The sequence below is a fragment of the Perca fluviatilis genome, chromosome 11 (assembly GCF_010015445.1).
Source record: "Perca fluviatilis chromosome 11, GENO_Pfluv_1.0, whole genome shotgun sequence".
Classification (NCBI taxonomy): domain Eukaryota; kingdom Metazoa; phylum Chordata; class Actinopteri; order Perciformes; family Percidae; genus Perca; species Perca fluviatilis.
Genome location: NC_053122.1, coordinates 8,161,510 through 8,176,447, shown reverse-complemented (window position 1 = coordinate 8,176,447; position 14,938 = coordinate 8,161,510). Strand labels below are relative to the sequence as shown.

General features: G+C 39.1%; 1 protein-coding gene across 1 annotated transcript; it reads right to left on the bottom strand.

The window, feature by feature from the left end:
• Positions 1-493: 493 nt before the first annotated feature.
• On the bottom strand, positions 494-12,042 carry blvra (biliverdin reductase A). The gene is made up of 7 exons (XM_039816551.1): positions 11,929-12,042; positions 9,207-9,330; positions 6,840-6,959; positions 3,738-3,835; positions 2,106-2,213; positions 1,300-1,468; positions 494-1,108 (listed from the first exon to the last, which is right to left on the bottom strand). Exons 2-7 carry the CDS (start codon positions 9,323-9,325, stop codon positions 853-855), a joined length of 870 nt encoding a protein of 289 aa, XP_039672485.1. The 5' UTR covers positions 9,326-9,330; positions 11,929-12,042; the 3' UTR covers positions 494-852.
• Positions 12,043-14,938: the final 2,896 nt, after the last annotated feature.

Genomic DNA, 14,938 nt, shown 5'->3' with positions numbered 1-14,938 from the left:
ACTCTCTAAATATGTGTTGATCATAGCAGAATGTGTTCAATGACTAATGAATAATGTCAATTCTGATGACATAATAAGACCTTTTTCACGGCAGACATTTTGACTTGTCATAGACCCTGTTTATACGTACGTGGTTATTTTTTTACAAACAGACATTTCCCTTCGTTTGTGCCCTTCGTTTACACGCAAATGGAGAATTCGCCTCTGAAAACGAGTCTTTTAAAAAAACTCCGGCCAGAGTGGAGATTTTTGAAATCTTCGTTTGCACGTTTGCACGTAACCTGAGACAAAACGGAGGTTTAGGCAGCCGAGAGAGAGAAAGAGGCAGCGAATGGTTGCTGTTGTTGCTATTGTCGGGATTCTGATTGGCTAACGTGGGCTTGAGCTTCTCGTTACACCGCCACCTACAGGTTTGGCACGCTCTTGACGGCATTGACGGCATATATACACGGGTACATATAAACAAACACTTTTCTGAAAACTGACAGCTGTGCACGATGTTATTTTTAAAAACTGAGAGGTTGAAATGTCCGTTTATGAAAATAGCCGGCCACGTGTAAACGTAGCACTAGTAGGAAAAGCACAGCTGAAATTGATAACCTTAACGATGGCACAGTTCCATCAAGGTTCCCAGTGAGATATTTCAGTGAGTCAGCATGCACAATACCAGGACCTCTCCTAAGTGGAATGCAGCCAACATTAATGGTATTTGAATACACCTGTGCTTTTCATACTATGACATGTCAACATGTCTGCCGTGAAAAAGGTCTATACTACTAAATGATACTTATACTAGGATACAAAAACTTAAGGGCATGGTGATGAAATATAAAGATAGATTTAAGTCCCCATTTAACTTTGGCAAAGTTGTTGTATCCTCTCTGCCAGTTGCAAGCAGTGTAGGATCCTGGTTTTCTCCCTCTGGAGCTCCTCTGGACTCACTTGGCCTGCCAGCTTGGCAGAGAATTGGATCAGGTCCTGCATGAAGAGGCCCACAGCCCCCCTGGGCGCCGGAGGGATCTGGGTCAGAGTGCAGGAGTCAAAGTGAAAGTTGATGTTCTTGGCCCGGGGGAGGCCCGGTCCCCGTTCCTCAATCCACGTCAGAGGTCTAGCAGGACACAGATAAAACCATTATGCTTGAATTATTCATAAATCTGTAGTTTACTGTCTCCACGTTGGTGCTCTCATTGACTGTCATGACAACCAAGGAAGGCCAGAGACCGGAACGGACCATAGCACTAGGACCATTTATTCCATCTCTGTGGTAGACATAATGCAAACAGATGCACCCTCTCTCACCTGTTGTCAGAAGTTAGCAGCTTTGCGGTCAACTTGCTGTAGTTGGTACCAGAGTCTTCCTCCATGGTTGCTGCAGTTACTGACAGATCACCGAACAACTCGACCAACCAGGTGAGGCGAGCGATGCCGCTGAAAGCTTGGAAACCAAATCCAGGCTTCAAAACTCCACCTTGAACGAATGACAATACGCACACATTACTGCATTGCCTGAGCTCCAACCCTAAATTCTCTAGTGTCTAGGACAACTTTCCCGAGCGCGTTCATAACACTGTATGACATCTGATGAACTGGAAAAGAACAACAAAACCTACACTGTAAAGAAAAAAAAGAAAAAAATTACATGAAATCTTGTGTATTTATTGGCTTTCAAATCATTAATGAAGGATATTTACACCTGTAAAGGTTTATCCAATTTATTAAACGTATTTACAGTATTAAACTTGAATTTAACAGTTAAATTAAAAGATACATTTTTGTGAAATGACACATTTGCAAATGTATTTCAACAGTCTATGTGGAAACATTTTTCTTTAAACCCATTTTTTTCACAGTTAAAAGGGTTTTCATGTTCTTGTACAATGGACATGTAAATAACTGTTTTGGGGATTTGTTGATATTTTCATTTTATTAAAAAATACAGGAAATAAATATATATATGAAATAATTCCATAAAATTACAGTGTTTTTTTACAGTGTACACCATGTTCCTAATCTAAACCAAATTTTTTTACAACGGACATGAAAGTTTGGGTTAGAGCTTACAGAAATGTCTAAGGACAACAAGGACGCACACTTCTCTCTCTTACCAGTAAAATGAAGAGTACCTTCCTGCAGGATTTTTCCCTCTACCTCTTTTTTCAGTTCTTTGAAGTCTTCTGTCAGCAGCTCGATGTGTTCCTCATGGAGAATCACTCCTGACACACACAAACACAAATGTTGACTGAGATAGTGGAGTGAGATTTGTATTAATATATAGATATACATAGTTGGGCCTGTGTGTTGTTGCAAAAACATTGTTAATGAACCCAAAGGTGGTACACAATGATCTGAGGATTAGACATTTATGAAGTTCAATCAGGAGCACTAAAGCGTCACCCCATGCTTTTTCCCCCCATAGTGGAAGATGTTGTTCATTAACCCCAAAACATGTCATCAACAGTACTGATGATGATGTCTGAAACAGATGCTAAGGAGATGGATTACCGCTGAATTATTAATTCATAAATTTTTTTTTTTTTTAACTGTCCCGGCTGGGGCTGAACGTGCCATCCGACTTCTGCAGCTCATCCAGAACGCAGCAGCCTGGTTTGTCTTCCACTAGTCTCGCTTTGCCAGGCCTTCCTCCACAGCGCTGCGGAGGAGGGTCTGGCTAGTCCACACAGCATTCCGGGATGGGAGAAAAACGTGCTCTGGTTGATTCGCATTTCTTTAAACCAAACACAATCGTCATGAGCGGCGCTAAGGCCTGGACAGAGCCACGGTGCCGCTGCAAAATAGCCTCGGGAAGGAACTTGTTTTGGTGGAACGTGTGTACGTTCAAAAGTTGTTTTGGTCGTGCAACAGAAAACTCCGATTGGACAGATAGTCTAGCTAGCTGTCTGGATTTACCCTGCAGAGATCTGAGGAGCAGTTAACCATAGTCCTCACAAATCCACCGGAGGTTAGAACGCCAACACAGAGACAGTGGAAGGTAACGGACATCCGGCCTGAATTAGTGAAATCTGGCGGAATTTCCGTCGGCAGCAGGGCAATCCCGGAAGTGGAACATTGTGGATATAGACTAGTCTTCCACCTACCCAAGGTGTCCCAAGTCAAGTCAATTTTATTTATAATAGCACCAAATCACAACAGACTTTTTGGTCTGAGGTACCCCCACCCTTGCCAGAGAAACTCCCCTTTAATGGGAAGAAACCTCGAACAGAACCGGGCTCTAGGTGGGGGAACCATCTGATCACACTGCACCTTGGCCCAGAAAATGAAATAAGAAAAAAAACTATTTTAGCACTTGAAATGGATTAGCATTTTCTTGATGTTCTTACATGATAGTGTAATGTAACCTCCCTCCTGAATACTGCTGGGTACCGAACTTTGATACTTTTAGTCACAGACCGAATTGCCTCCAAAGTATCAAGTCGCTAAAAAAGCCTTGTCATTTCAATGCCTAAGGAGTAAATCTCATCAGCGTCAGTGAGCCAATAAGCATGCAGCATGCTCCCACCAAGATGGAATAACGCTGGTGATAATTGGCGTAAAACTCTGTTATGCACAGAGACAAGGCTCCATGTGTGATTTTTGTATTTTGACAGGCTTGACTACAGAATGTTTAAAAAAAAAAAAAAGAATTGGATGGATTTTTATGAAATTGGTACAGAAAAAAAGTATCGTTCAGGACTTTATAACAATGTGTGAGAGCACACATTGTTATAAAGTAGTATTACCTTTTTCCTGGGCAAAATCCCAAAGCTCGGCAGCAGCCTTGTAGCTCATGGTCATGGGATACTCCACACAGACATGTTTCCCTGTCTGCAGAAAAGATCTGATGAGACAGGAGGGAGTTTTCTTTATCAAAATTGGTTAAAAAATAAAATAAAAACAGTATTCTGATTGAAAAAAGTTGTGCATTCTGTTTCTCAATAGATTTGTAAAAACGACAAAATAACATTTAGTGAACAAATATGTAAAGGTATACAGTGTCTGGTGTAATAATCCAGTGAAAGAAGACTTGTGCTGTTGACTTGTGGTAAACAATCAGCCAATCAGATGGCTCTTTCCATTTCAGCCAATACCTTTGCACATATGCTTACATATATTGGCTGAAAGGTAAGGAGCCATCTAAATGGGCTACAGATAATTCCCGGTTGAAAATATTAGCCATGCCAGGGAAGTCTCAAAAAACCCACACACTAATGCAGTAAAGTTCACACATACGGGTTCAACAGTTTGTATAGAAATGTAACATCCAAATGTTTTTGATGAAAAATACTAATATACTTTCAATCAATACATCTTTGGATTTCTATTACATTAATTCAAACAAATGTTTGTGTGTGCATCAAAAGTACATTTGTGAACTATATTATGGTATGTCAATTAGTTTCTGTTATACAGAACAATAAGTGTTTGTGGAGTCATTTTTATATTAATCCTGAGATACAATTTGTGAATCCTTCGGATCAGTCTCAATATTAATGAATGAACCAGTAATATTGGTTCCGATACCGTAGACCAGGGGTCACCAACCTTTTTTAAACTGAGAGCTACTTTATGGGTATTGAGTCATACGAAGGGCTACCAGTTTGATACACTCATCTGAAATAACATATTTGCTTTTTGCCTTGGTTATATATGATTATTAATGATACTCATCTACGTGAAGACACTGGTCATGTTAAAGCGCCCATATTCTGCTCATGTTCAGGTTCATAACTGTATTTTAAAGGTTGTACCAGAATAGGTTTACATGGTTTAATTTTCAAAAAACACCATATTGTTGTTGTACTGCACAGCTCTCTCTCACTGCTGCAGATCCTCTTTTCACCTGGTTTCTGTTTTAGCTACAGAGTGAGACCTCTTTTCATCTTCTTCTTCTGTACTATATTTGATTGCACTCGCACATGCTCCAGTAGTTCAGATGTAGATCATGTCAGCTAGCTAACTCTAGAGACAGTAAAAGAAAGGTTCTGGTTTTCCAACTTTGGTCAGTTACAAGGCAGATTAGCTGGGAGACTTCTAAATGAGGGCGACATGTAAGTAGTTCTTTGTAAATTATGGTGAACTTGTGTGTGTTGTAGCAGTGCTTTGCTATTGAGAACGACGTAGCATGCTAGCGTTAGCATGCTAATGCTAACGATTAGCATGCTAACAAGCTAACGGTTGTGGTTGCCAGCTCATTTCGGACTGTGACGTCACAGTCCGAGCCGATTTTGAACAGCTCACCAGGAGACTGAAGGCAGGACACATTCAGAAACCGTATCTCACTCAAAACAGCATGGATGGATTTTTTCAAAGTTTGTATGTGTGTGGAAGCACCAGAGACACAAAAAACACCCCAAATCCCAGAAAAAGTGATTTTTTCATAATATGGGGACTTTAATGATTTCTCACAATAATTATCAACAATGACTTAAAAAGGTGGGAAACCGATAATATCAATATTCAATTTTCATTTTTAGAACAGGCCTGAGGGCTACTCATGTGGTCCTTTGGGGCTACGTAGCGCACCGTGTTAGTACGCCACCGTAGAGACTTTAATTCTCTCTCTCTGTGTGTGTGTGTGTGTGTGTGTGTGTGTGTGTGTGTGTTGTGTGTCTCTCGCTGTGAGAAGTCAAGACAGCCAAAATCACCATTAACCTAGATGGTTTTTTTTTTTTTGTTTTTTTTTGTTTGTTTTTTTAAATGGGTTTTATTTTTGTAAAGTATCCGGCTGCACTGTGGTCGTGCAAGAAATAGAGGAGACGCCTTTGATTTTAGCTCCAATGTGACCACAACTAACTCTGTGGGCTCCAATATGACCTGAATGACTAAAATTGGCAATAAAGTTAAGTACAATGACATACAAAATAAAGGAATCAATGTGTTCCCAGGGTAAGCAAACAGCCAAAGTACACAAGGGCTCATTCATGGGTTGATGATTATGAGGATGATGTTAAAGCGCCCATATTATGCTCATTTTCAGGTTCATAACTGTATTTTAAGGTTGTACCAAAATAGGTTTACATGGTTTAATTTTCAAAAAACACCATATTGTTGTTGTACTGCACAGCTCTCTCTCACTGCTGCAGAACCTCTTTTCACCTGGTTTCTGTTTTAGCTACAGAGTGAGACCTCTTTTCTTCTTCTGTACTATCTTTGATTGCACTCTCACATGCTCAGTAGTTCAGATGTAGAGCATGTCAGCTAGCTAACTCTAGAGACAGTAAAAGAAAGCCTGTTTCTCCAACTTTGGTCAGTTACAAGGCAGATTAGCTGGGAGACTTCTAAATGAGGGCACACATGTAAGTAGTTCTTTTGTAGATTATGGTGAACTTGTGTGTGTTGTAGCAGTGCTTTGCTATTGAGAACGACGTAGCATGCTAGCGTTAGCATTAGCATGCTAATGCTAACGGTTAGCATGCTAACGAGCTAACGGTTGTGGTTAGCCAGCTCATTTCGGACTGTGACGTCACAGTCCGAGCCGATTTTGAACAGCTCACCAGGAGACTGAAGGCAGGACACATTCAGAAACCAGATCTCACTCAAAACAGCATGGATGGATTTTTTTCAAAGTTTGTATGTGTGTGGAAGCACCAGAGACACAAAAGAACACCCCAAATCCCAGAAAAAGGGATTTTTTCATAATATGGGCACTTTAATTATATACTATGGTAAATACTAAACTGAACATCTAGGAGATATTTTGGAACGGTGTGTAAGAAAGCCCCTCAGTGACTGAAATATGTTGTTCTTTTGTCTTTCATTTTGTATTCATTCATTGATTCATTCCCTGTACGGACCCATTTTATGCGAAACCGATCAAGACTTTTTGAGGTCTCGCACATTACCTGACGTAATCTTCATGCGATGCATTCTCAGTGCAGATGAACGCAGCATGAATGTCTTCTCTGCTAATAGCCTCTTCCAATGAGATCTGACTCACTCCCTGCTGGGTGCCCAGGCTTCTCCTGTTGACAAAAAAACATCTGTCAAGATAATAATGACGAGAATTCTGCTTTGAATAAAGACAATGAGCCTCATGCAGGAAGCGATAGACCAACAAATTTCCTCTTATTTTTGTTCATGTCCACGATTTTTGTTCTTATTTTGTCAGAGTAGCCATTCATTTCTGGGATTCACAAATGTTTTATTTTTGCTTTTCTCTTAGGTACAAGAAATTTATCTAGAGCAATTCAATTCAATTTTATTTATAGTATCAAATCATAACAGAGTTATCTCGAGATACTTTACAGATAGAGTAGGTCTAGACCACATTCTATAATTTACAAAGCCCCAACAATTACAGTAATTCCCTCAAGAGCAAGCATTAGCAGTGGCTATTGCGACCGTGGCGAGGAAAAACTCCCTTTTAGGAAGAAACCTCGGCAGACCCAGACTCTTGGTAGGCGGTGTCTGACGGGGCCGGTTGGGGGTGTGATGGCGATAATAGTCGCATTGAGCAACAGTTCCCAAAGTGGGGTCTGGGGTCCCCCAGGGGTCCTCGAGGGGGTTCCAGGGGTTCCCCAGCACAAAGGACAACAACTCTATTTTTCCACCATCAAAACAGCATCAGAAACAGCTTTTTACAGCATTTTCTCCTCATGGTATGGAGCCCTTCCTTCGGTTTTTTGCATAGCCAGTTCAAAGGTTCTGGAACCAACGAGTGAAGGGTAAAGCCAGACTAAGGCAATGCATCAAACTCGTTCTTAAAGTGGCCATATTATGCTCATTTTCAGGTTCATAATTGTAATTTGAGATTGTATCAGAATAGGTTTACAGATTAAAATTTTCAGAAAACACCATATTTTTGTTGTACTGCACATTGCTGCAGCTCCTCTTTTCACCCTGTGTGTTGAGCTCTCTGTTTTAGCTACAGAGTGAGACATCTTCTGTAACATCTTTGTTGGCAGTCGCACATGCTCAGTAGCTAGGTAAGGCTCACAACTGCTAGCTAGCAGTTTCTCCAACTTCGGTCAGTAACAAGGCAGGATTAGCCAGGAGACTTCTTCTAAACGAGGGCGCACTTCCAACTTTGCGTTGAATACCTGCAGAACAGGGACATGGAAGTAGTTCTTTACAATTTATTTTGTAGATTAGGGTTAATTTGTGTGTGCTGTAGCAGTGTTTTGCCATTGAGAACGAGCTAGCATGCTAGCGCTAGCTTGCTAATAGTTAGCCCCCTAGCCCCCTCGTTTCGGGTAGTGACGTAGAAAGCCCTGCAGAGAACAGCTCACCCGGAGACTGAAGGCAGGTTACATTCAGAAACATTCAGTATCTCACTCAAAACAGCATGGATGGTTGTTTTTTTTTCCAAAGTTTGTATGCGTGTGGAAGCACCAGAGACACAAAATAACACCCCGAATCCCAGAAAAAGATTTTTTTTTCATAACATGGGCACTTTAATAACTTGCCTGTAAAAATAAAAGTTAAGATACAAATCGATGAAAAAGGCCATCATTGTCAGGCTGTAGATCTGTGTTGTCTCTGTGAATTATAAATTTACAATATTCCGGATTCAGGAGGATTAAATATCAATTTGCCTGACAATATAATCACCTTGTCTGACTTCATTGTCTTTTAAAATAATAATGATAACACGTGTTAATCACTGCAGTGTAAATAGAACAGTACAGGGTTGTGTGTCACTTTAAGAGGTGGGCCCTTAGGCTAAAGCAAGCTTATTGTCTTCATTCACTGGAAGAGGATTGTGAATTGTACAGTTCAGTCGAGGATCAAACACTGATTTGAGTGAGAATGTGATCACTTACCTTCTCTCTTTTAAAATAACCTGTATTCATTCTTTTATGTGGATGCAACAGCCCTCGTCTGTCCCTGAAGTAAACTAGGTACTCGCTGCCAAATCACTCCAACTACTCCTCTTGCTCTAGAAATTGGATTGGTCTTCAGCTGTGCTCCAAAGCTTTTTAGCATTTTCTTTATCTTTTCAATCACCTCCAATCTTTTTTTATACTTGCTTGTTTCACTTGAGTGAGGCTACACTTACACATAATTACTCCACGCTTTTACACGACAAGCACAGAAAAACCATTGTGCAGCTCTTCCTCATGTGCTGCTTCAGGCCATGTCACATGTTACCTATGCCTAGGACAATTATTGCTTGTGTTTATCCGTGCATGCAAAGCATCATGTGTGTGTGTGTGTGTGTGTGTGTGTGTGTGTGTGTGTGTGTGTGTGTGTGTGTGTGTGTGTGTTACCTGGAAATGAATCCTCTGACATTGAGTTTCTCCGCAGGACTGCCAGGTAGAGGTGCTAACATGTCTCTAATCCTCACCAAACCGGCTGTTCCAATGCCAACAACCACTGCTCCAAACATGCCGACTAAGAAAGAAGAAAAAAAGAAAGAAAGAAAGAAAGAAAGAAAGAAAGAAAGAAGATTAAATACTAGTTAAAAGGTCCAGTGTGTAACAGGTTTAGTTGTTCTTTATCAAAATCGGTGTTGCCCATTCCCAAACTTGTCCTTTTTCATGAATATTTACCAGCACCATCAATTCCAAGTATTCCTATTGGCTTGAAATTTGACATTTGCATTTGCATGAACTGGGGTAGACGCTCCATATTCATGCGCCATCTTGAAATACGTTAGCCGGTAAGGGACATACAGGACATACTGCTCCGCCTTTCGCGTTTTTCACTGTCACATGATAAACTCACAGCTGCTGCTAATGCTGCTAACGGGTATCTTAGCTTTCCGGCTCCAGCAAGTTTGAAGAAGGAAACACGGAGGACCACACGTATTCAAAATCCAAATTTCAGGAACAGGAGTCTTCTTCGTCCAGAAAAAGAAAATTGAAAAGAGCAAGAAAACAACAATAGTGTTTTTTTTTTTTTTTTTTTTTTATATACATACAGCTTCACAATTCTCCTGGAAATTTAAATTTAGAGTCAATAATTGTCCTTAGATATCTATGGGATTCTACTTGATCCACCAATGTATTTATTTATTTATTTCTTTTTAAATCTGGTTGCATATTTCTTTTTTTTTTTTTTTTAGCCCTGAAGTGTCCCATTTTAGACACACTTCAGACTGGCTGGATTAGATAACACAAGAAAGTGATGTTTCTCTAATCAAGTCACTTCAGGTGACAGGTATTGGTAGCCACGTTCGGTTAACACATTTGTTTTATGTTTAAAACCAACTTAAATTATAAAAGTGCATTCAGGTTACAGCCGGTCCACACAAGTTCTGTGGACATGCAGTTTCTGCAAAGCCTCTAGCTCTCTCGGTTCAGAGACATTTTGCTGAGCAGGCAGATATGTATGTCGACAAAGCCCAGCTACAACAATACCTATTACACAATAATAACCAAGCTATATAGAAAGATCGATAGACTGTATTGATCCCAAACTGGGAAATGTCTGTGCTACAGCAGCAATGGGTACAAGGCGCACTGCAGAAATAATAAAATAAATAATAATAAAAACACCTACTGAAAAAATATGAGGAATGAAAAGAATATACAACGTAAGTAGAAAATACAAAACGTACAGCCTGCATACAAAATATAAATATGTATGTAAACATATGGAGTAGTATGTAGTATTTTGATGTGTGAGGTATTGAAAGTGTTATCTCATACTCAGCGGTTAAAATATAAATATTTTTTACTTTATTTCTACACTGTGAAAGTTGTGATAAAGCTGTAAAAAATGCCCCATGAAAGAGTAAAAAAATCAAAAAGGGTGGGGAAAAAAAGGCTTTTAACAAGCCAGTCAGAGCTTGCACCTGTATAATGCAGGGGGTACATGAGATATTTAACAAAATGTTTAATAGTTACAAGTAGAGCTGGGCAATATTTCGATATTATATCGATATCGTGATACGAGACTAGATATCGTCTTAGATTTGGGATATCGTCATATCGTGATATGACATTAGTGTTGTCTTTTCCTGGTTTTAAAGGCTGCATTACAGTAAATGTACTTTTCTGAACTTACCTGACTGTAATTAGTTGCCTTTACCCACTTACTCATTATATCCACATTACTGGTGATTAGTTATCTCTATTGTTTAAATATTTTGTGAAAGCACCAATAGTCAACACTACAATATCGTTGCGGTATCGATATCGAGGGATTTGGTCAAAAATGTCATGATATTTGATTTTTTCCATATCGCCCAGCCCTGGTTACAAGGATGTTGTCCAGAACATTGGTCCTCTTTATGGAGACTTTTTTTTTTTTTTTCCTACCAAAAATGTGACATTTGTGTCTCCTTCTTTGGACCTAATCTTGACTTCCTTCCTTCTACTGTCCTTCTACTTGATACTATTTGGACCTATTCTTGCCTTAGCCTACTTCATTCTTTCTTTCGAACATCTGTTTCCAAGTTTTTGTCTTTTTGACAGTTTTTGTCTCCCTTTCCCGTTAGCATTTGATGATTAAGCATTTTTTTCCAGTTACAAGGCTGTTTAGTAAATCTATCGCTGACAGTGCTGTAGGCTAGGCTACTGTTCCTCTTTATATACACTTTTCTTTTCTACCGAAAATGTTAGCGCAGGTCAGGGGGTACTTCGCTTAAAGAAAAAATTCAAAAAGGAGTACATTATTGAAACAATGTTGACAACCACTGCTGTACATAATTCTACGATAATAATTTGTGGGATCAAAACGTGGATATCAATGTAAAATCGAGTACAGAATGGTGCTCATCTCCTTCTAACAGCCGAATCTACAGCAGAGTCCACGCATGATAGGCTACCTAATACTAGCGCCAATGGGCACGGGGACAGTGTTGTAACCGATGACCCTTTTACACTCTAGGTTTTGTAACTTGAGCGACTTCAACGTTTTAACGTTATGCAGAAGAACGGCTGTAGCGTTTAGAGGCCATTTGTTCATCGCTATTCAGCAGGACACAGTGTCAGAGCAGAGCCACCGGCAGGAAAGAAAGGACATATATTTTTGCTGGACCCTTACCTGCTTTTATGTAGCTCCGTTGGTTGAGACCGACACGAAGAAATCTAGCTGTTCTGGTTCTTAAGTAGAAGGCTTCTTCTTTCTGGTTTAATGGCGGTTGGCAAACCAACTTAAAGGTGCATCACCGCCACCAACTGGACAGGGGTGTGAACGAGAGATAAATGCAGGAAATAAATAGAAGAAGAAAAAATTAATAAAAATAAAAATAAACTAACAAAATAAAACCTAAATCCTGTTTACTAAATCAAGTTCTCTTAACTTTATAATATAGTAGGCTAGTATACCTTGCCGGCTGTTTTCCCCAAAAGCCCTGACCTAAGTAGAAGTCCACTCGCTAGAAATGACATAACTCAGCTCCTTCTTTGAGGTTCTACGGCAGTTGGCGTTGGCATCCACACAGGTTTTACCTTATATATATGTCAATGGTTTTTATCTTATATATATATATATATATATATATATATATATATATATCAATGGGTTTTACCCTTATATATATGTCAATGGTTTTACCTTATATATATGTCAATGGTTTTACCCTTATATATATGTCAATGGTTTTACCCTTATATATATGTCAATGGTTTTACCCTTATATATATGTCAATGGTTTTACCCAGCAAAATCCTTCGTTAAAAGATACAAACAGGATATTGAGTCTAACTGCTCATTCTGTAATAGCACTGATGAAAATGTGTCACATCTTTTTTGAACTGTCCCCATGTAGTAAAATTCTGATCCGAGTTCCTAAAATTCATTCACTCAGTATTAATCCCAAATTTTTCATTTTGCTTTAAGGATGTTTTCTTTGGTATGTTTGACTTTGAACCTGAATATGAAGGTAAACACTTTATTATAAATCTTTTATTTCTATATGCTAAAAACCACATCCATAGAAACAAATTCAATGGTTCTAAACCATTCTTTTCTGGTTTTATGACTGAGTTTAGAAATTACATAAATTCAATTAAGTACTCGAAAAACACTAAGGCCATAAGAACTCTGGATCTATATGAGTTGTGTGTGACTTCAAAGGTTTTGTTATTATACATATTTTTCTATTTATTTCTCTGCCTACCAGCTTGTCCACTTAGGCCTTGTGACTGTGGCTGTACCCCTGTACACTGTATATCTGATGTAATGTTGTATGTCATTTGTTCTTTGTATTTTGTACTGTCTTTGTCTGTAATGTTCTGTATGTATGTATAAATAAAAAAAATAAAAAAACCGGCAGTTGGCATCCATAATGTCCGCATTACTTCCCCCTTCTGGTCTCTTAAAAAACTGAATAATTTCCTTCCTTTACCGCTTTTTTCCCACTTCTTTCTTGAGAACAGACCTTATTCACAGCAGACATTTTTGACTTGTCATAGTAGGAAAAGCAAACCTTAACGATAACCTTAACGATGGCTCAGCATCAACTGTCCTTGGTCCAAGTGTCCATCAGTGTTCCACCAGTAAGCTATTTCAGTGAGTCAGCATGCACAATACCAGGACCTCTCCTAAGTGGAATGCAGCCATCATTAATGGGTCTGAATACACCTGTGCTTCTCCTACTATGACATGTCAACATGTCTGCCGTGAAAAAGGTCTATACAGCAGTGGTGGAATGTAACTAAGTACATGTACTCAAATAGTGTACATAAGTGCAAATTTTAGGTACTTGTATTTGACTTGTCTCTTTTTCTTTTCGTGCCCTTTTCTACTTCTACTCCGCTACATTTCAGAGAGAAATATCATACTTTTTACTCCACTACATTCATCTGACAGCTTTAAATACTTGTTGCTTTACAGATTAAGCTTTTTGCCCAAAACACATGTAGTTTATAAAATACAATGTTTATCATAAATTAAACTACCCAACAATCTAACCGCCTACAAGTCCAGCTGAAATGATTAGACCAATTCTGTATTGAGTACTTTTAATACTTTAAGTACATTTTCCTGATGATACTTACATACTTTTACTTAAGTGACATTTTCAATGCAGAACTTTTACTTGTAACAGAGTATTTTTACAGTGTGATGTTTGTACTTTACTTGAGTAAAGGATCTGAATACTTCTTCCACCGCTGGAATACAGAGATGCAAACAAACAAGGTACATTAAGAAATTCACTTCAAAAATAGAGATTTTGCCTCGAGTCGAGCATAGAAACAACAAAACCTCAGAGCAGATACATATAATTCAAAAGAAAGAAAAAACAAAAGAAAAAATAAAGAAAACGGGCTATGGCAAATGAACTTGTGTCAAGTAAATAAATTAATTTAAGGGCTTAATTGTCTCCTTCCTTGGCTGCTGTCTCCACACACTAATACACTTTTAACATTTGCCCTATTTTCTCTCATTGTGTGACCATTTCTTTCTGTTCTTGTGTACATTTTCTGCATGACACAAAGTCATGTTCAGCTGTTTCAGCCTCCTGGCCCCTCAAAGTTTCATCATTCAAGCTATTCACAAATCCTTTTTGATTGATTGATTGATTGATTGATTGATTTACCAGAAACAACACGTCAAGGAAAGCCACATCAACACATGCTATTGCTTGGGCTTTTGCTTATCTTGTTTTGGAAAGTAAATATGCTCAAATACATTTGTTTAAACATGCAGTGCATGGCAAAGTCCATGTCCAGTTCAGTAGGCTTACCTCATGAACTCAGAATCAGTTAGAGATACACCCACTGAGTTGTATGGGCTGGGAACTATAGATAAGATGGATACAAACTGCCCACTCTTGTTACCCAGGCTACCAAAGAATAATTACTCTGTTCAATCAGGTCTAAGGGACGCACCCCAAGCTTCCACCCTTAACCATTTTGCCAGAAGCGTGTTAACATTTGACCAAAGTTCTGTGTGTCCACAGTGTGTGCAGACTGTGGTTACAGTATTGCCTGAGGCCTCTTGGAGGAGCAACACTTAGGTTTTAGTTCCTGACCTCCCTGCAGGGGAAACGGTCTCTAACATGTTCCGTTTGAGCTTCAACTTTTACCCTGCAAACAAAAACCAGGAA